The sequence below is a fragment of the Tachyglossus aculeatus genome, chromosome 21 (assembly GCF_015852505.1).
Source record: "Tachyglossus aculeatus isolate mTacAcu1 chromosome 21, mTacAcu1.pri, whole genome shotgun sequence".
NCBI lineage: Eukaryota > Metazoa > Chordata > Mammalia > Monotremata > Tachyglossidae > Tachyglossus > Tachyglossus aculeatus.
In genome coordinates this window covers 22,071,974-22,094,059 of record NC_052086.1, presented here as the reverse complement: position 1 = coordinate 22,094,059, position 22,086 = coordinate 22,071,974, and the positions used below count along the sequence as shown (strand labels likewise).

At 43.9% G+C, this 22,086-nt stretch overlaps 2 protein-coding genes across 9 annotated transcripts in view; one reads left to right on the top strand and one right to left on the bottom strand.

The window, feature by feature from the left end:
- The window catches only part of SH2B3 (SH2B adaptor protein 3), a 99,586-nt gene extending 90,617 nt beyond the window's left edge, over nt 1-8,969 (top strand). The window contains exons 5-8 of the mRNA XM_038763564.1: nt 26-123; nt 614-828; nt 1,452-1,623; nt 4,647-8,969. Of these exons, the coding sequence (XP_038619492.1) occupies nt 26-123; nt 614-828; nt 1,452-1,623; nt 4,647-4,948 (787 nt within the window). The 3' untranslated portion in view covers nt 4,949-8,969. The remainder of the gene's footprint in view (nt 1-25; nt 124-613; nt 829-1,451; nt 1,624-4,646) is intronic.
- Nucleotides 8,970-11,003: 2,034 nt separating this feature from the next.
- Nucleotides 11,004-22,086, bottom strand: part of ATXN2 (ataxin 2) — a 97,604-nt gene continuing 86,521 nt past the window's right edge. For 5 of the 8 annotated variants that reach the window (XM_038763070.1, XM_038763074.1, XM_038763071.1 and 2 more), the window contains 4 exons: nt 15,993-16,138; nt 14,281-14,508; nt 12,541-12,709; nt 11,005-11,593 (listed from right to left, as the gene is read on the bottom strand). In XM_038763070.1, the coding sequence (XP_038618998.1) occupies nt 11,565-11,593; nt 12,541-12,709; nt 14,281-14,508; nt 15,993-16,138 (572 nt within the window). In that variant the 3' untranslated portion in view covers nt 11,005-11,564. Of the gene's footprint in view, nt 11,594-12,540; nt 12,710-14,280; nt 14,509-15,992; nt 16,139-17,870; nt 18,315-22,086 lie in introns of those variants that run through there. The other 3 variants (XM_038763072.1, XM_038763073.1, XM_038763078.1) reach the window with 2 other exon arrangements.

Below are 22,086 nucleotides of genomic sequence, written 5' to 3'. Positions count from 1 at the left end.
CTCTCTTCTCTCTTTATTTCTCCAGCCGGTTAGAAGGAGCTGAAGAGAATCCATCCAACCTGACGCATGCAGAGCCTGGTGCATCCGACTCGCCCAATGGGAGCATGGATTCCCTTAGCCAAGGTGACGACCTTTTGGATCAGGGAACGAGCCATTGGTGGTTGACTCAGGGCACCGACTTCCCAGTTGGGAACCCAGGGCTGGCACTGAGTCTCCATGCCCTCTTGTAGCCAATCACACGCGGGGCAGAGGGCTCCTTTTCCCTTTCCTTGGGAGTCCTTGGGAGCCCACTGAGCAGGGAAGAAGACCTGAGCTGGACCCTACCCAAGTTTCCTAAAGACAGTCAGGCAGTAGACACAGCCTTGGGGCTCAGGACCAAGCCGGGAAGGTACTCCCCAACCATCTCCACAGCGTAGGCATAACCCCTTTTCCCACTGCCAGCACTTCAAGGGAATTGAGCACCAAGGACCTGCTCCACTGCCGGGATTCCTGGAGTCTCGGTGGGGCAGGGAGTCAACCTGGCCTTGGTGGGGAGAGGGTTCAGACTGGAATTCCCAGCCCCATTCCCCAGACCACCGGGACCTGACCCCATCGTCTCCTCCTCCCCTGACAGGTGCTTCACTCTGTGGGCTGCCCGATCCAACTTGCCAGAAAACTGACCACTTCCTGTCCTGCTACCCCTGGTTCCACGGCCCCATCTCTCGGGTGAAGGCTGCCCAGCTGGTGCAGTTACAGGGCCCCGCGGGTCACGGGGTGTTCCTAGTGCGGCAGAGCGAGACACGACGTGGGGAGTACGTCCTTACCTTCAACTTCCAAGGCAAAGCCAAGGTACAGGAAGAGGAATTCAACTTCTGAGCAGAGGCGAGCGGGAGGCGGGGAAAAAGCCAAGTTGTATGAGGCAATGCTGCCCAACCTTCTGCTCGGGAAAGCAAGCGTAGGATGCTTTCTGCTCCCTAGGGAGCACAATAATCTTGTAATGCATGGTCAGGGCTTCCGGGCTTTCCTCTTTTCTCATCCCTGGTATAGGGGGTGGTCACTAGCTTATCTCTACGAGAAGCAGCAAAGCCTAGTGGAAAGAACACCAGCTTGGTAGTCAGAGGACATGGGTTCTAATCCCAGCTCCACCTCTTCCAGGCTGTGACTTTGGGCAAGTCACTGAACTTCCCTTTGCCTCAGTTTCCTTACCTGTAACATGGAGATTCAGTACCTGTTCTCCCATCTACTTAGATTTAGCCCCATGTGGGACTGTCTAACCTGATTAACTTGTATCTACCCCAGTGCTTGTAACGTGCTTGACAGATAGTAAGCCCCAAACAAAATACCATTATTATTGTTGTTATTATTATTATTCAGAGCCTCTTCCTGAGGCAGGGAGAGACTTACTAGGCCACTTGAGGGGGTGAGTTCAGGAAGCAGCACCCACCCCTGAGACGCCCATCTTTCTCTGGCAGCACCTGCGTCTGTCCTTGACGGAGCGGGGTCAGTGCCGAGTACAGCACCTGCACTTCCCTTCCATCGTGGACATGCTGTACCACTTCCAACGATCCCCAATCCCGCTGGAGTGCGGAGCAGCCTGTGACGTCAAACTCTCCAGCTACGTGGTGGTTGTCTCCCACCTGCCAGGTGAGTAGCAGCGGCCTCTGGGTAGAGCCGGGCGGAAGGACCCAGAGCAGGAAGCAGAAATGGTTATAACGAGCTCGATCCCCACCCTACTGTGACCGTTTGTCTGTCTGGGCTGGCCCACGGTTTCCGCAGGTTCCTTAGGGCAATCATGCGAGAATCAGAGTAGAGGGGAGACAGATCAGAGTCGGGAAGGAGGAAGGGCCAGTAAGAAGAGAAGGGAGAATAGCTGGAGGATGGGCTATTTGTGTCAAGGCAAAATGGGCTTGAGGGAGGATGCTTTGTGTAGGGAAAAACAAGAAAAGGGGGGTGATGAGCCCAAAGCGGGGAGAGAACTCTAAGCCACAGCCAGGGAGAAGTATGAGAACAGGAAAATCACTGCCCTTTTCTTCTCTCTGGGCAGATGATGCCTCCCACTAAGGCAGGGAGAGAAGTGGGGGCGGGAGACGAGGTGGCAGATTTGGCCAATGGAGCTGCAGTTTGCTGTGGTGAAGTCAAGAGGAGGGGTGGCTTTCAAAGCTCACTGTCTTTTTCTCTCTCTCTGTGTCTTTTTTTTTAAATCAATCAATCAATCGTATTTATTGAGCGCTTACTGTGTGCAGAGCACTGTACTAAGCGCTTGGGAAGTACAAGTTGGCAACATATAGAGGCATTCCCTACCCAACAGTGGGCTCACAGTCTAAATGGCATTTGGTAAGCGCTTACCATGTGCCAGACACTGTACGAAGTACTGGGGTTGCCCAGGGACAACACAAGATAATCAGGTTGGACATAGCCCATGTACCATGTGGGGCTCATAGTCTTGATCCCCGTTTTATAGAAAAGGTAACTGAGGCACAGAGAAGTTAAGTGATTTCCCTAAGTTCACACAACAGACAAGTAGCAGAGCCGGGATTAAAACCCGGGTCCTCCGACTCCCAAACCCGTGCTCTTTTCACTAGGCTATGCGGCTTATCCTCAAAGCTCCTACTGAGATGTGGGCAGGGTTGAGGGGCAGGGTATCAAGAGCTGATTTCAAAGGATGGAGGCGGAAGTTGGGCTAGGCTGGGTTTCGGGGGCCTAGAGCCCTCAAAGTCGCCTTGGGATCCGGAAGACGTACTGCCGGCCTTGGCCGCACCTCCACTGCAGTGGACCGGTGGCCCCCGGTGCCAGAGCGGAGAATGTGATCGGACTGCTTGCTCAGCCAGAATCCAGAGAACAGAGTCTCCGCTGTCCCCGGACAGGATCCGTAACCAAGTCTCCTCGTTTAAATGGTGGAATTTAGAGTGATGGAAAGAGGAGCTCTGAAGATATGAGTGTTGGCGCAGGAGAGGCTGACAAGGTAGAGGGCATCTGACGAAATGCAAGCAGAGATGGGCCCGGGAAATGCTGGGAATGGCCCTGGCCACCTCCTATAGCAGTTCTTTTTTGTCTCTGGAGAGGCCTGGGCTGTTTCCCTGGTGACTGGAGGCGGGAAATGGTGTCCCTGGGCTGCCCTCAGCCCCACTCTCCTCTGCTCCCAGCTCAGCCCGCAGGCAGGCCAGATTAGAGCTCCCCTTAGTCAATTCATGTGGGGAGTTTTGGGGTTCCCTCTCTAACCTCCTGGAACATATGAGATGGGGGCACCTCCAGTCTTCTCCCACTGCCTTCAGTAGCAGACAGGCCGCTCCAACTTGGCTAGCACTGGAGAAAGTGAGGGTTCAGGATCTTTCAGGCGGGACAGGTGTACCAGGTGATAAGGAACCTCTAATCAGCAGTGTGCACCTGCAATCTCCACTTTCCTTTTTGAACGGAAAGGCTGGCCCGGAGCTTGTGAGAGTGGGGAAATCTTTGATGAGGGCTCTCCTGGAAGTGCCCCCTCACACCCCACCAAGTGAGGCCTAGGGGCCTCTCAGCAGCACCCTGCCTGGCTTGATTCTGCAGCCCAGAGTGTGACTGCAGTGTTGCTTTCTCACTTCACTAGCAGTCGGGCAGCTGAAATTAAGTAGCCCATTTAGCTAGAGAAGCAATGTGGCTCAATGGAAAGAGGAGTCAGAGGTCTTGGGTTCAAATAGCACCGCCAATTAATTCATTCATTCAATTGCATCCCCCTTTTAGACTGTGAGCCCACTGTTAGGTAGGGACTGTCTCTATATGTTGCCAACTTGTACTTCCCAAGCGCTTAGCGCTCAGTAAATATGATTGATTGATTGATTGCATTTATTGAGAGCTTACTGTGTGCAGGCCACTGTACTAGGCGCTTGGGAAGTACAAGTCGGCAACATATAGAAACAGTCCCTACCCAACAACGGGCTCACAGTCTAGAAGTCAGCTGTGTAACTTTGGGCAAGTCACTTAACTTCTCTGTGCCTGTTACCTCATCTATAAAATGGGGATTAAGACTGTGAACCCCCCGGGGGACAACCTGATCACCTTGTAACCTCCCCAGCGCTTAGAACGGTGCTTTGCACATAGTAAGCTCTTAATCAATGCCATTATTATTATTATTGTGGGGAGGTGGAGGCAGTAGCTGCACTGGGAGAAATGGGCCAGCTGGATGCTTCCATCCGCCCTTTTCCAGTCAGTTCCCCCAGAGCTGAGAAGGGATGTTGGCTGGAGATGGATTGGATTTGATTTGGGCCTCAATGATAATTGTACAGCTTGGTGATTTGTCATTTGATCCCCAGAAGTGCCCCTTCCTTGGGAACTTGCAGCTTGAGAAGAGGATGGGCAGCACTGCATTAGAGTTGGGGCAGGGAGGGGAAAAAGAGGGGGAGGGTGGTGGTGGCAGGAGGAGGGGAGAGGAACCACGACAACCCTTATTTCTTCTGCCTGCTCTCCCAGGAGAGTAGAAAAGCAATTCTAAACCCTAATTCTAAATTCTCTTAAATCTTCGACTTGGTTTTGAGTCACAGCTTCTGTAAGAATGCTCAGGCGGCTGGCCTTCTCCCTGGGAATGTTATTCGAGGGTCTTCCCAGTGTCACGGGCCCCTCAGGCTCTAGTCTTTGTCTTCCATCACCCCTTGAATTCCACCAGCACTTCCCAGATCTCTTCCCTCACCTCCCAGGTTCCAGCAACCCAGTCCTGTTCCCCTTCTCCGTCCACCGCTGGAGTTCCGAACTCGGCCTTCCTCACCTGAGCCCCTCTGGTTGTCCCCGGATGCACATTCCAGAAGATCTCCCACCTAGGTCATCTCCCCCCGAACAGATCTTCCACCTGGTGCCCCCACCAGCGGAGCTAGCCAGCAGCCTTCGGCACGACGAGTCGGCGGCAGAGCCCACGGCCAGGCCACGGGACACGGACTATGAGCTGGACTCCCCCAGCAGAGGCCGTATCCGCGCCATCGAGAATCAGTACACTCCCCTCTGACAGGATGAATGCCATCACAGGCCCGGCGCCCTGACCCCGCACCCCCATCCCACACGAACTTTATGCCCAGGACAGGGGCACCATGCAGTCTTGCATGCCAACTGATCCCAGAACTCTTTTCAAAACGTAAGAATGTAACTTTCTCTTTTCTTCCTTCTGGGCAGGGACTGTTTTTCAAGGGATGGAGATACATTCTTCACTCCAGTTTGGATGTGATCCTTCTATTAGGCCTGTTAAAGGGCCCGTTATAAATGTTAATCACACGGCTTTCTTATTACTGTTTACAGATTGTAGTTCCTGTTCCGCTTGCCGGTATCTATGGCTTTAGGCTTGTGCCTCCTCCTCCCTCATCACTTCAGGGAGTTTACTTTAGCTTAAGGAAGTTTGGGAATCTCTACTGGGGCTGATGTAAAGTAAAATCACCCCAAGGGAACCAATTTACTACAAATCCCTGGAAACTAAAAACTAACTTGAGGCATGAAGATGTTACTATTTGTGCTCTCCACAGCAACTGAGAACCACAATCGTGTACAAGGAAGTGGACACAGCTGCACCCAAAGGGCCAGCAGTTCATGCTAACTGAGGAGCAAGGGACTTAGAGGATTTTAGAGTATTTTAGAGTTTGGGAATGGGCTAAATTCAGGTCTTCTTCCACGCCTACTCAGCTACAACCCACGACAGACTTCTTACAGGTGAGTCAGGAAACACTAAAGTCTCAAGATTTCACATTTAGCTTGCCCATTGTACTATAAACCTGTGTGAGTGATTTGGGAAAAAAAAAAATAGCCAACAGCCATCCCCACAACCAGCCAGCATAGCACAGTTTCTCTTAGACGATCAGAAAAAAATATTAGGCACAGGTTTAAGGTTTAAAGTTTTTGAAAACGTTTTACCTCAGATTATTTCTTACAGGATTTAGGTATAAGAACCAAATCCAGACTGTTGCTCACCTCTTTGCACTGTTTAGATGTCAGATGCTATTTATATAGTTAAAAGGACAATAGTTATGCAAATGCTACGTCACTAGTTTGTGGTTTTTAAAGCCAGAAGGGCCTTTGTTTTTTGTAATGAGTTCTCAGGAAAACCACTTTAGTTTCTTTCTAATTTTTGGACAGCCCGTTGTCATTTTAAAAATAGAAAAGTGAAGTATGTCACCTCTTTGGGGAAATTAAAGAAGTCACTGTAATGGGAGGGCAGCAATGAACAGTTTTCCTCTTGTGCCTTACTAAGACTTGGATTCTGGTTTACATTGGCCATGTGGCGTGCTATAGGAAGAGAAGAAAAATTGGCAACTTTTTGACTCTTGAAATGCTTCACTAAGTGGTAGGGGTTGTGCACAGCTCTCTAAATGGCTAATAGTTTCTGAAGCAAGACGTGATCCCATGATTGTATCAATATAACTCCTGTACCTGAAATGGAAGTTATGAAGCCAGAACCATGGCAAGCGGGGACACACAGCGTATTGATAGAAAGTGCCCAATAAATTCCTGTTGGCAAGCTGATTACTGCTGAATTTATTGCATGTATGAGTTATTTTTAATTTTAGATTTAGTGACTATTCATCTTCACTCAATGTCATGGCTTAACTAACACGGTTTACAGTTCTGGTAGGCTTCTGAAACCATATAAATTAACCAGACTTTCCTCCTTCTTAAACTAAGTGATACACAAAGTTCACCCTCTCAGAGAAGAGACAAAGCAACCCAGGTGACAGGGATTGCGGACAACTGCTAACATAACTCATAATGGCTACTGGCCAGACATACCTTCTCCCTGATGTTGCTTTTAGGAAATTGAGGCTTTTTGGCAGAGGTGGAACGTTTTTACAAACGTAGCATCTTGGGAGCTCTCAATTTTGATTGTGTGGGGATTTTTTAGAATAAATTTCAAGTCTTCTGAGCTTTTTTTAATGACTACCTTGTATCCTCCTCAAGGGCTTGGCCCCTAGTAAGTGCTGAGTGCTATGATTATGACTGTCACCTGGAGGATACGAAGAGTCAACAGCATTCCTACACACCCCAGCTTTCCTCATCCTACTGCAGCCTCAGTAATCTGCTGTTGACCACTTGATAAAGTTTCTGCATTCAGAACCCATCAATGCCAGACTCAACTGAAAATCTAAAAAGGGGCAGGAGTAGCCTGGCTTCCGCAATGATGGACGAGTTCAGGCAGAGGGAATGGATTTGAGCAGTAATTTGATTCCCCAAAAGAAGCCCAGCAGAGCTCTCTCCCCCAACCCAGCTGTTCATCCACCTCCGGAGATGAAATCTTACTTCTGCTCATGAACACTTTCCTCGGCAAGCCCCTTCTCCCTTCAGCTTCTTTATCACTCACTAAATGTCCCTCTACCCCTGTATTATTCTCAAAAAACCCTTAGCAGTCTGCTTTCCCATGGTGAAAGCAGTTTGCAGAAGGTGCAGTCCTGTTAGGCATGTCTCCTTAAATCCAGAAAATGTTACCGATTGCTGATCAAGAAATGTAAGTATTATTTTATGATTCCCCTTTTCAAAGAAAAAAATTTGTACAGTTTCAAAAAGTGGGTGGCTTCTGTTGAAATCCCCCCCGCCCCCAGCCCAAGCTGCTGTTATAAATTTCAGTTGCTTCTCTTATTCAGATATTCAGTGATTAAGGGCTGTGGCATCCAAGGGCATGAATAACTACACTGGCAGGATCAACCGAGCCAGGTAACACACATGCCCTGGCATTCCTCAGCAACTATGCAGACAAGCCTTTTCACTTTTGCTGCTCTTCTTGCCTGGCCTAAGGTGGATCTTGCCAGCGGCCAGGAAAACCCAATGAAGAACGGGCTCAGAGGGACTGGAGACAAACTTAAGCAGCAGCTTGGCTCAGTTTGAGTTCTAAATCCTTGATGGAGGCATGAACGTATGGGCTGTTGCATATCCCCATTGATCACAGTGCCACTCTCCAAATAAAGTCTTTCCTATACTCTTGGATTGTAAAAAAAAAGATACAATTATCTGACAAAAGGCTGTTTCAACTCTTGGAGTGACAACACTAAACTGCTAACATCTTTTTCTCCCGAAGCATTTCCAACTAGAGTAAATGATATGGTACGTTGTGATGGGCAGGAAAGGTGTCTACTAACTCTGTTGAATTGTACTTTCCCAAGTGCTTAGTCCAGTGCTTTGCAGTGAATACCACTGATTGATTGATGGTATGGCCCTCCTCTCCTAACAACTATTCCAAAGATGACTGCTTGCCCAGGAAGGCCCCACCCCATTCCCTTATCTTCTTTAGGCTGCATGTCACTAGACTGCCTAAAAGGATTTGGTCAGGGAATTAACTGGGGGAAAGATCCTGTTAACAAGGAGCCTTATATGCTTCAGTTTCAGCCACCTGCAGTCAGTGCCCTTTTCTATCTTCTGATTCCTGTCAAAACATGATTCCTACTTGGCATGAAGTCAAACGGGTCATTTTCCTAGGGAAAGCACTTTGCCTGTGGCTACAACTCTAGCAAATGTTGCCACTCACAACCGTTCCAATTTGAGGACGGATAACTAACCCTTTACCCAACCCCTCTAGCCCCTATGCAATTTTTTGACTCTTTTGTATCTGGCCTAAATACAGATTAGAAAGCAAATGATGGCCAAAATCTCTCTCTCTCTCTCTCTCACTCACCTGCCTTAAATTCTAGACCAGCAATTCAGCTCATGGCCCTTAAGGAAGAGACAGAGAGCGGGTATAACAAATCGATCACTTTTGATACCTTGGAGCAGAAAACACTATTTTTGCATAACAGTTTTTTAAATTCTCAATTGAGGCCTTTAAATTCTAACTGATGGTTTAAGACTTCTCCTTGCTTTCACTCAGAGCTTATAATCCTTACATGCGTCACATCTGCCACCATCTGCCACAGGAAGAGTAACTAGATAGTGTATGCCATTATTCATGACCTTTTAACAAAGAGGCATCTTAAATCCGGCATTTGTTTAGTCAGAATAAGTACTTCATTTGTTTTTAGCTATGAAAACAGAAAGTCAATTCATCTTGTGTAATTAAACCGAAGGCATTTTCTACGTATTGTTTCTTTATGTACTGTATAAGTAACTTATTCTTGAATAATTCAAATTTTGCTCTAAAATGTATAAAACAGCTAAGTGAATAATAATAAAAAAGATCTTGCAGATTGTGTCATCAAATTTCCAGGCTCTCCTTCTTTAGTTTGTTTTTTAAGGACTAGGTATCCAAGTGGCAGATTTGCTTGCTCAATCAATCGTATTTATTGAGCACTTACTTTGTGCAGAGCACTGTACTAAGCGCTTGGGAAGTACAAGTTGGCAACATATAGAGACAGTCCCTACCCAACAGTGGGCTCACAGTCTAAAAGGGGGAGACAGAAAACAAAACCAAACATACTAACAAAGTAAAATAAATAGAATAGATATGTACAGGTAAAATAGAGTAATAAATACGTACAAACATATATACATATATACAGGTGCTGTGGGGAAGGGAAGGAGGTAAGATGCGGGGGATGGAGAGCGGGACGAGGGGGAGAGGAAGGAGGGGGCTCAGTGTGGGAAGGCCTCCTGGAGGAGGTGAGCTCTCAGCAGGGCCTTGAAGGGAGGAAGAGAGCTAGCTTGGCGGATGGGCAGAGGGAGGGCATTCCAGGCCCAGGGGAGGACGTGGGCCAGGGGTTGATGGCAGGACAGGCGAGAATGAGGCCCGGTGAGGAGATTAGCAGCAGAGGAGCAGAGGGTGCGGGCTGGGCTGTAGAAGGAGAGAAGGGAGGTGAGGTAGGAGGGGACGAGGTGATGGACAGCCTTGAAGCCCAGGGTGAGGAGTTTGCTCAGAGTTTTAGAGTATGCTCCCTTCAGGCTCTATCTGGGTCATTTGGCAAAGTTAATGAATGTCACATAATAACATATCAAGCTGCTTTCTACTGTTTCACATCATCTTGTGCCCCCTACTGGCAAACAAAATTCCTGCCTTTGATTTATGACTATTAGATGTAATACATTTCATGGACCTTTTTTTCAGTGAGATATGTTGTCTACACCATCCTTGCCCTTCCCGGAGAATACTCAGGAAACGGTAGGGGAGGTGTTTCTCCCCTACTGAAACACGACGACGGCAAACAGTTTCCCTCGCTTTGCTAAATGCTGTCTATGAAAAAGCGAGATGCTCGGCTTGACCAGTTTGGAGTCTGCTGGCCGGAAGAGGAGCTGCCCCGCAACGCATCCTCAGTACTCCCGTCGCACCCTGCTCAGCCCATGTGGCCTTTTCAGATTTTAGATCAGTAGAAGCTGTGACTTGTGTCCCGTGGACCGAGCCACGAGGGGCCCCGGAAGCTCCGCTCCTCTAACCACAGTGCCACTGTCCTATTGTTTGTCACCCTGGTCTCCTGTTTTATGCTTTCATCTTTCTTTATGTGCCTGCTCACAGACCCGTCTTCTATCCCCAACTCCTGACTCTCGTTCACTGAAACAACACTCAAATAATCCCAGCCCCTTGAAAGCTGCAAAATAGAGTCCAACCAAATTCAAATGACTATGCGATCAGTTTAGAGAAGACTCCTGACTCTTGGGCGGTAAGCCTCCTGGGGACCGGTGGGGTTTGGGGAAGAATGCCAACACCTCTCAATCTCCCCCCTCATCCCCAGGGCTTACTTAATACAGTTCTTTCCACACAGTAGGCACTTAATTCTCATTATTACTACATTATGCTACCTTGGTGGAACGCTCCCTTCCTGTGTCTACCCGCCCACCATCCCATCAAGTTAGGTGTCACGGGCTTCTGTCTGCTACTGGACAGCTTCTTCCTTCAAGTGAACCCACAAACCCATCCTAAAATGGTCCAGGTGAAACTGCTCGGAATTATTTCAGTATTTCAGAGATGACATGAAAAGACTGATTGAAAGATGGTACGCAGAGATGCCTAGAGGTGACACAGATTAACATCTAAAATTTGGGTTTCCAAAACAAAGCAAATCACCCACCCCATAATTTCCAGTAAATTAATTTGGCAAGCGCTTAAGTTCATATACATACGGTACCATGGATCAGTTTTTAAAACTTTTTTTATTTTTTAATTTTTTTTTAAAGTTTTTATTTTATATTATCTACAAAGTAAAAGTTTTTTTTTTTCTTAACTTAAAAGTTACACCACTGTCTGGTGACAGTGATTACCTCATCAAACTTGATTTATAAATAATAATCCAAGAGTTTGATAAGAATTGACTGAATCTGTTTCAAGTTTAGTTAGAAGTAAAAGGGCTCTCCAAGTCTTGATTTTAGCGGTAATAGCAGCAAGAATCACTCTTGTTACTTCTTTTGCTAGCTGATGAGTTCATCACTTTGAAGGGTCATTAAAAAATAAATAACTTCCAGTTTTCAGCAAGCAGCATTGGGGCACTTGCAGGATTCTGATACAGTGCATGGAATTATGGAATAGCCCACAAGTTCCTACATGCCTCTACTCAGTCCAAATCTCTCCCACTGCAAGGTGACCTGTTAGCATTCCTATTGGGTGTTACAAGAAATCAATGTGTTTTTTTTAAACAAAATAAATGAAATTCTAGTTTTCGGTGCTTCTGGTTGGTAGAAGCAGTAGAAGGGAGGAGGGAATTTGGCCTTTGGGTTCCTCCAGAGCAGCCTTACAACTGCTGTTGGTGGTGGGCTTGAACTGTAAAAAAGAAAAGGGGACATTTCAATAGCAGACTGGCAAAACCACACATTCAGCCCCATGTCTTGGCAACCAGCACGATATGACATTGTTCTTTGGCAATTTGGTTAAAAACTCAGATCAAATTCATCATTTCCCTCCCGCTTGAACTAAGGGGAAAAATTCAAACTGGTCAAATATCCAAATCAAAGAACACTCCTAGGAAGATTTACCTGGACCTCAGGGGAAAAAAAAAATTGGAACTTATCTCCCCCAACCCCCCACCAATTAGTATGTACTTCTGGATTTACCAAGTAAGACTGTGAAATTATGCCACAGCTGCCACTAAATATTAGAGTACAGTTTGGGGATTTTTCAATCTTTTCCAGGGAATATGCTATGTAAAGGTACCACCCCTAAAATCATTCATTTACGGATCAAACACACACAACTCTTTCTGGGGATTTTTCAATCTTTTCCAGGGACTATGCTACGTAAAGGTACCACCCCTAAAATCATTCATTTACGGATCAAACACACACAACCCTTTCTGACACTTGACCATCGACAACTTCCCTGCATTCAAACCCTGTTCTGGCAATCCACCCATACCAAATGATTCTAGACTGTGAGCCCGCTGTTGGGTAGGGACCGTCTCTATATGTTGCCAACCTGTACTTCCCAAGCAGTGCTCAGCACACAGTAAGCGCTCAATAAATACGATTGGATGAATGAAATTCAAAAATCAGAAAGAAAAATTCTGCCCTACCCTCCGTCAATGTTAGAAAGCACACATCAGCTAAATAGAAAATGCATGGCTTCTTCTCAAGCTAGGTCCCGTATGACACCTTGACTAGCTACAAGGCGATCTTCTGAACCTCACTGAGTTTCAGAGCATTCACTCTGCCATCTGATGTCTGAACTGAATGCTTTGGGGCAAGACCGATCTCTACCCACCCACGCCTCACCTGAAGGATGCGTCATATAAGGAAAATGCGTTGTTGTCGAGACTGGAATGGGTTGTAGTGCACTTTGAGCGATGGCGGCTTGGGGCCCGCCAGGTGGCTGTGTCGTCATTAGCATCATTGGAGCATGGGCAGTTGGATGAGAAGGAACCATTCCTGACTGTACATGAGCCTGAAACAAAGAGCTCTTTTAGGCAAACAGGCAACGTCTTCGGCTTCAACAACATTTCAACTGTGTTCCCATTATGCTGGAGTTTGAAGGGGAGTATTACGTCTGACTCTGAGGACCCGGTTCTGATTTTTAATGATCAGTTGAATTTTCCAATATGCTCCAAACACGGGCATAAATAATTGACTTTAGCTTGCTGAACTTACTCAGAAGCAAAGGCCCAAATGTGGTATTGTCTACATCCCAGAGTTAAGATGGTGCTTTCATTCATTCAACCTTCTTTTCAGAGGTGCACAAAGTGCTTTACAGACAACATCCCTCCTAACGCAGGAAGCTTCTTCAGAGGCCAATTGTGTGTGAATTTAGCTAGGTAGCTTACATTTCCTCCTCCTCCTTTCTGCTCCCTGCTTTTAGACCATTCCTTGCACACTAACATTTCTATCAAAAAAGGCAGCCAGGGAAATGAAAGGACATGAAACGAATTGTTTGATAGGTTAGGAGGTTGAAAGTTAATAACCAAATCGCGGCCTCAGTTTTACCTGTGGGTTCTGGTCTCTACCCAAACTCCATGGGCACATATAGTTGGGAGTAGTTGGCTGTGTTTTTATTTTCAAGATGAAGACAAGGACCTATTCAGTCTATTCCTTCCAACAGAGAGGCAAGAAAAACTTAACAACTGATTCAAAATTCCAATACTGAGTCCAATACTGAGTTATATATTAGTAGAACCAAAAAAAATCCAAACTTTGAGGATTAAGGAGCAAAATCCAATTGATTGCATTCTCCTGATGCCAGGTGAATTTTTAAAAAAGTTGTAGCTCTTTGCTTAGACAAATTCAAAAGGTACTCCGTTCATTTTAACTTTTTTCTGCTCCCAGTGCACTAGCAGTCTAAGACATTTAGCACACACCCTTAGAGTTCAAGTCCAGTATCCTTACAGTGCTGTTCATCCTGCCCTCCCTATATCCTGAAAGAAAAAAAAACACCTTTGTGCTCACCCCTCCCCTGTTCTCTCCATTCTTGTTCACTGAAACAACACTCAAATACTCCCAGCCCCTTGAAAGCTGCAAAATAGAGTCCAACCAAATTCAAATGACTATGCGATCAATTTAGAGAAGACTTCCTTCAGTTCAGGTCCAAATTTTCAAGCAGATATGCCCAGGATAGTCAATCCGGGGTAAGGGAGGTTGGGAATTTGTAGTTCCCCATGACCATTTAAATTTATAGCTTAGTTACTGTGAAGGAAAATAAAGCTCCTAGGGAAAGAAGGCAGAAACAGGCTGCATTTCAGAGTCAGAAGTATTCCTGGAGTGGAGGTCAGTTATGGAGACATGAATGCATTTACTACTAGCAAACAATTCTGTCTATCCCATTACAAAAGCATACAAAGGTTCTTGGATGGCTAGATCACATACATTTGAGGGGTGGAAGTGTTGCAGGGCGAAAGGCAAAGGGAATATATCGCTTTATGAGTGGGGGTTGGGGGGTCATCTAGCCTGGCGAGTGACTGGTTCCTCGTTGATTATCCTTGGAATTCTATCCTGTCTTCAGAAAGTTGGTTAAAGTTAGTTTACCTGAGGTACATGAGCCATGTGTGGTGGGTTGGTGTATGCAGGCTGAACATGAGAAGGATGAATCGTAAAGACTGTCTGTTGTGCTGTTGGGAAACTATTTTGTGGAGACTGCGTATTGGAACCCGGGGTCATGGAAGGTGGGGTTGGTGCAAGACCAGCATGATAAATGGCCGACTGCTGCTGTGGGGTTGTCAGATGAAGTGCTTGAGCAGCCTGGTGTTGATGGTGCTACAAAATAACAGGAGAGAAAAATTACTGAAGAATCAGTTTGCTCGAGAAAAAATGAAATCAACTGAAGTGTGTTTTGCAGAGCTCCTAATACACTCCTCAAAAAGTTAAAATCCTCTCTGTTTGTTCAGCCTATCCCAACCTGTGGGACTAGCTTCCTCCCCTGGAGCAAGGAGGGAAAAATCCAAAAAAGCCAACGAGGTAGGAGCCATAGTCTGCTTCTTCCCCACATCTCTGTAGAACGTGTCTGTCAACTCTTTGTATTGTACTCTCCGAAGTGCTTAGCATTAGCGATCTTCACACAGTAAACACACAATAAATACCATTAGTTGATTGAAATAGTGGTGGGGATCAGGAAGAAGGTGTCGGTCTCAGAGGGACATTTATAAACGGACAAGAAGCAGTCTAACTTTAGGGTAGATCTCTCAACACCTGGGTGGATCCATCACTTGCATTTATTGAGAATTTACTATGAGCACAGCACTGTACTAAGCACTTGGGAGAGAACATTCACAACAGAATTAGCACACACGTTCCCTGCCCATCTTCCAATCCTGACAGATGGAAGCATGGTTGGGTAGAGGGAGAAAATAACAATAATGATAACAATGATAATAATAATACTTAAGTACTTACTATGTGCCAAGCACTGGACTAAGTGCTGGGATAGATGCAAGATAATCAGATCCCAAATGGGGCTCACAGTATAATTCGGAAGGAGAAACCCCATTATGCAGATGAAGGAACTGGGGCACAGAGAAGTTAAGTGACTTGCCCAAGGTCACACAGCAGACAAATGGTGGACCACTGCAACCGGAATTTTTGCATCCTGAATTCAGCCTCAATGGGCAATTGCTGTATTTGCTCTTCTGATCACTGACTAAAAGGGCTTTAATGCAGCATGCTGAAATAAAAGGCAAACTTTTCCAGATCTCTAGATTTCAGGAAAACAAACCAATACTTATCGATTATTTAGTAATCTTCACTTTATGAAGTCCACAACAAGACAGACTTTCCTTGTGGTGTAGTTTTCTTAACTATGCCATCCAAAACTGATCAACAGGGTGTTGGAAGGTATTGTTAGAATTTCTGATTAACGTACAGAAGGTTTTCATTCCCCGAGGAAAAAATAGTGAGATGTAGAACTACCTCAAGGCAGAAAATATCTTCAGGGAAATAAACGCCCCTGGGGATGCCTTTGTGCTCTAGAATCAGGTTTTAAAGACCAAGTCATAAAAATCCCCTACCTACCCCAAACTGAGAATTTTGCATTAAGGGAATGCACCTGAGTTATTCAGATTCAAAAGCATTAGTAAGAAAGGAATGGCCTTCATAGGTCCCTGTGTTTAACCTAGATATTTTGACTATAATTTTCAATATGGCTAAGGAAGATGATCACTAACCTATTTCTGTTCCAAGCAAAGATACCTAAAACCAGTTCTGGGACTTGGAGTTCATGAACTTGCCTTGCTTTCTCTCCTTACCTGTACGGGACTGGGAGCGGGATGACTTCCAGCATGTTGACTTTGTTGCTGTCCCGTGGGGGTGGCAGAAGGCTGTGGATGAGGAGTATGTGGGTGTAGGGTGGCATTAGGATGGGCATATTGTTGAGCGAGCGAACCGGTGGAAACTATAAAGGAGAAAAAAGAAAGACTATGACAATTGATTTATGTAATTATCTGAACTACTCTAAAGCTCACAGTAACTGAGTTGTGACTACTGGTCTAAGCATTTTGTTGAACTTTGGCTATTTTGAATCTCTATTTCCCTCAAGTCTCATGCTAGTTTCCAGAAACTGACCGTACTTTAGTGGGGAAAAATGGAAAGAGAGCTGTATGAACATCTGAATTTCACTAACATTTGAATTACCAGTGAAGAAATTTCATTTTGAAGCATTCTGAAAGTACCACTAGCTGTGACTTTAAAATTAAGTAATTAAACTGGATAAAGTAGTCCTAGGAAAAATTAGCATTGCAAGCATACAGTCACTTAGATATACCCCTAGGAATAGGCATCTATGAACACTTTAATTCAAGTCCCAACGTCATCCACCCATTTCTAGGCCTTCATCTAGCTAACCTCACCATGCTACTGTTCTGGAGTTGGTTACAGCAGTCAGTATACATGACCTTCATGTATGTGCATATGATGCCCAAACGTTATAAAGTGACAGCGCCAAAAGTGCCACAGTTTCAAAGCTGGAGATCTGCATTTGAACCAAAGTTCAAGAAGAAATAGTTTGTTGTTGTTTTTTTTCCTAGAGTTCAATGATTTGAAAAAAACCTTTTTCCTCTGAAACAGAAGCACTTCTTGCTGTTTGGTAAGATTCTCGGCTGCTGCTTCAGAAGTTACTGCTTTTTAGTACGAAATGAAATGAGATTACTTAGAGAAAAATAAACTCTACCATCCAAAACTGGCAGCACTTTGAGCTTGGGTTTGGGGGCTGCAGTTTATGAATATGGAAATTCAATGAGAAGATTAAAATAAAAATCTCAGATTGCTAAAGAAGCCAAAGGGGCAATCCTTGGTGAGTTTTTGTACCAGTTTGTTTTGGTATTAAGTGGGCTAATCATTCAGTTTCCCACTCCCCCAAAAGGCAGCAGTTTTGAAAACCATTAACATAAGAAACTGTGCTAATGGTTTTCAATTACAATTTTATTTAGACCATTAATATAAATCCAATTTTGACTGTCATACGGAGCAGAGTACAAAGTAGTATTCGTACAAGTTCTTCTCTTTACTACACATGTACTCTTCTGAAATGTGAGAAGAAAACAGACAATTCAACTGATCCATCTATATTCAAATATTAGCTTTGCAGCTGTTACATAACAGAACTGAAAGCACATAGCCTTAAAGCTGCCACTCTACTCTGGTAGCATAATTCGTATGTTACAGAATGCACTGATGGCAGGGGAAGAAATGCAAACTCTTTTGGGGTGCCGATCAGCTCATCTTTGACTATGTATCACAGAAGTATCTCTGGGACCTGACAACTTTAACTCAAAGTTGTGAGGAAAGTTAATGAATGACATACATTCCCCTAGAAATAGTGTGTAGAGTGTAAAAATCCTTTGAAGCAATGGGCTACAAGGAGAGCATGATTGCTGCATCCCATGCCCTACTGAGAATTTGACCGGCAGGATGAGAGAGGGCGAGTGGCACTGCACAAGTCACAAGCACTAGAATCAAATTCCTCTGAAAGATCTTGGTCCTGAAGTCACAGGACTGAGGCACATCCGTCATTTGTACTAAGCACCCCAAGTGCTTAGTACAGTGCTCTGCACACAGTAAGCACTCAGTAAATATAACTGAATGAATGAAAAGTGCTTAGTACAGAGCTCTGCACACAGTAAGCACTCAAATACCATAGATTGACTAATTGATTCTTGATGGGAGACTCCCATCTGGGTTTAAGGAATACCAAAGTGGAGCAGAGAGGCTGGCTTCGGTCTGCAGTTCCATCAAGCTCTGGTTTCAGTGTCAATGAGCAATTCATTAACTCAGAGAGGCTGCAGGCTAGTTACTGAAAGGACTTCCTAAATACAAAAACTGAGGCATATTGAGATGTGTTTCCAAAGGAGCTCTTCTTTAATAGAAAAGAAGATTATCTTTCTGAGGCACATTGAGTGCAATTCTATCGAGGGTCAGGTGGGCAGACTAAGTAACCTTACTCTGTCCAGGCCAAACAGGATGGGTTGACTAAAATCTCCAAACTGATGTGCATTCAGCTGGCTTACTTTCCTTTTCCTTTACTAAACCTACTGAAAACTTCATCACAAGCAGTAAATGTGACTCCTGGGAATCTATACAAAAAACAAAACAAACCTGACATGAAAAGTCTCATCTTTGGAACATCCTTTCCATTCTTATTACAATTACACCTGAAATATTGAGCTCCATTTTAAAATAAAATTTGGCTTTAAAATGCTCTAAGTTTACTTTCCAAAACAAATGAGATCATTTTTCTACCAATACCCTCTTTGAAAGCATTTTCAAATATCTTATTTGCTGCAACATCAGGCTCAGATCACAAAGAACAAATTTGGTATTTATTTTCCAATTGTTCAAGTAAAACAACTAAACCCTTCTCCGATCACATGAAACTCAATTTAAAAGTTTGTTTGGGAGTGCCCATTGTGCAAATAGTTGAAAAGGCAGCCAATCCAGACACTAACTCACTTCTCTGTAAGGAATAAAACAGCTCTACTTTCAGATCCAAAAAGTGGTATGCATTTATTTCCTCAATGAACAAATTGGATCCATACCCCTATAAGGAGAACCCCATTAGGTATTTTTTTTTTTTTTTGGAGGGATCCAAGTCCCAGATGCTTTAATCCAAGAGCAGAAAAGCAAATATCTATAAATGCCTTTTTTTTTTCCTGGAGAGGAGTGAGTGAATGTGCATGCCTGCCTAGGAGTATGGATGGTTGTGTGCCATAGTGGATGTAGCTACACAATTGCAACAGTTATGCAGAATGGTGTTAGAGGAAGGTGGAGAAGGCATATTTGAAAGTGAATGTGGAAATTTTCTGCAAATCATGTTTTCAATGCTAAAAAAAAAATACCTTGAAATCTGTTGCTAAAATTTCACTTTTGATAACCAAAATATAGACCCTCCCCCCTAAACCCTGAGTAAAGCAAAAAATATTTAAAGTTCTATTTCTACTTTAGGACAGGTTTCTATATATCATTCATCTTTGCATACAAAAAGACCACTGGCACAGAGTTATCTTTCATACTGAAAGACAAGTCACACAATTGAGTCATTCAACTGATGCATCCAATGAGAATAAAAATGGAAAGTAATTTTAAAGATTTATAAAAAATATACTGGGGGGATCTTCAATTAGGCAGTTCTTACAGGGCCACTTTCAATTCCAGTAGGTCCAGAATTGTGAATATAAAGTGCTACCTAAACATTTCTGTTTGAACTGATCCATATTCTACCTCAGAATGTAAGACAAACATTCCAGGCGGATGTAAATATTCAATGATTAACCAATCCATCAACAGTGATTACTGAGTGCCTACTGGGTGCAGTGCACTGCGCTAAGTGCTGAGAAAGAGTATAATAGAATTGTAGACACAACTCTGCCCTCGCAGAGCTAATAATCTAGCCAGAAAGACAAATTACTGATCAAAGAAGCAATGGTACTTGAAGATATGTATACAAGTCCTAAGTGGGTGAAGGGAAGAATACCCAAGTGCTTATGTGACACAGAGGCAATGAAGCGGTAACTTGGGGGTAGGGGTGGAGGGAATATAAATTATAGTTGCTTAATATTTATGTTGATTTTGATAACATCATTTGTGCTCCACTGGGTCAAGTCTTCAAGAAAATTTGATCCTGATGCCCTTCAAGACAGTATTACTACTTGGTCTACACGCACGAGTGTATCAAGATCCCATTTTTATATTCTCCCCACTGCTGCTGTCAAAGTTCCTCCTAACAGGCTCTCGACTACGCTTGCCAATCCACTAAATGTTGACTGGTTAGCCTCAACATGCTTGCTGCACTAACAGCCTCTTGTAAGCACAACAGGCTCATTCTCCTCGATACTAGTCAACTTGTCATAGGTCAACTCTATATATTAACATTATTAGCAAAACAAAAGGAACTATTCAATTGGCTAATCAAGCAATTTTCTTGATAAAAAGTTACTTTATTTTTTAGGTTTGCCATTTTGACCTTGGATGCAAAAGTTGAGAGATCGCACAGCTCTCTCTCTCTCTCTCTCTCTCTCTCACACACACACACACACACACACACACACACACACACACACACACACACTTTATCCCTTTTAAACAATCCTTGTGAATTCAATTTTAAATTAAGGAATAAAGGAAAGAGAATTGAAATTTATTTGGAAGGGATAACGAAATGATGGCACATGCAGGCTAGTCACAACAACATGGCTTCGACACGATGGAGGAAAAAAGAATTGGCTGAGAAAGTTAGAATTAGCAACCTTCCAATGGTGTTAACTCAGTAACACCAAAAAGAGATTCAAGTGAAATCCGACGCATACATCTTTACTGTATAGGACTCATTACGTTGAATACGGCCTTAGAGTAATGGTTATTTTTCCTTAAGTTTCATAAATGTTAAAACTGACAACCAATTCTTCTGAACCTCGTTATTCTGTGAACTTCAGCTTCATAATAACCCCAGTATTGGGGGGTGGCTTCAGCAGAGGTAAACAGTTTTCATGTGATAGAAGACTGTTCAGGATCTTGGACTATGAATAGGGAGATGGACCCTGGTTTGGATGGAGAGGACTGCTGTCTGATTGATGTCTGTCAATCTTTTGTGAGTAGGACAGCCCCTCATTTCAAAGGGAAGAGCTTCATTCCCCATAGGGATCACATAAAGGCTCTATCAATCGAGTTGGAGCTATCTTCATTCAAAAGGACTTCATGAGGATTTTTTCAAACTGGAATCAGCTCAGACATGGCCAAATTTTGTACACTATAAGCCCTGTGTGAGACAGGGGCTGTGTGTCCAGTCTGATCATGTTTAATCGACCCCAGTGCTTTCAATTTTGTAAGTGCTTAATAAATAGCATTAGAATCATGGGCTTGCATTTTTATCATTTTTAACTGTTTTGAGTTTCATTTCACAGAAGTATCTGTACAACCAAGTGATCCCCACTGTTGTAAATTTCACTGTAATGGGATTTCACTTGAATTCCCTTTCTTAAAAACAAAACAAAACAAAGGACTGCTGAAATTTTCTGAATCAGAAGGTTAATGCTAAGTATGATTCATGGATTTGTGACCTTTGAGCTACTTACCAGAAAATGGCTCCAGACTACTCCCAGAGACAGTAAAATGGTGAGGATAACTACATTTAAGACCTCAATTTGAATAATAACTAAGCAGATAACCAACAATTTATTTCACATAGTATAACTACATAGTTTCCCTTTTAAAAGACCATATACACACACAGTAAGACTCCATTTTAAAGAAGATCTATTAAGGGATTAAATTTGTTAACATTTCCTGGAACCACATTCATAAATGCACACCCCATGAACTACTTTATCATTTCAATTTTGGGATACCAGGCCACACTATAATTCGTAAAAATACCATATTATCTCCAATGGGAGATGAGAAAAATATGTTCATGAACACACAGGTTGAAAAACATTTGGCATTCAATACGTTCAAAACCATTTCAAAATAATTTGATCACCAGAGTAAAAGGAATAACTTTAAAAGTATTCCACACAATGAAGTCAGATAAATAATAAAATAATGCTCTCAGCATTTTCCAAGAGAGTGATAAAGGTGTAAACCTTTTCATCTTGACTAGAATATCTTGAAGGAGCTGTCTGTGAATACAGAAAATATGCTTAGCAGTCCTGCTTCTAAATGCCTCGGAAAAAAGCCTCTAATTTCATTTGCAGAGAGCAACCTCTTTTCTTTCTCTTTTTTAAAGCACTCATTTTAGGTTCTGGGTGGCCTCTGCTATCCTCATCTATTCTATAAGCTATAAATACAGCTGCTAGGCAAAGCTTTCCCTCTTCAATTAATTTTGGTCAGCTCTTGGTAGTCTTAATCTCC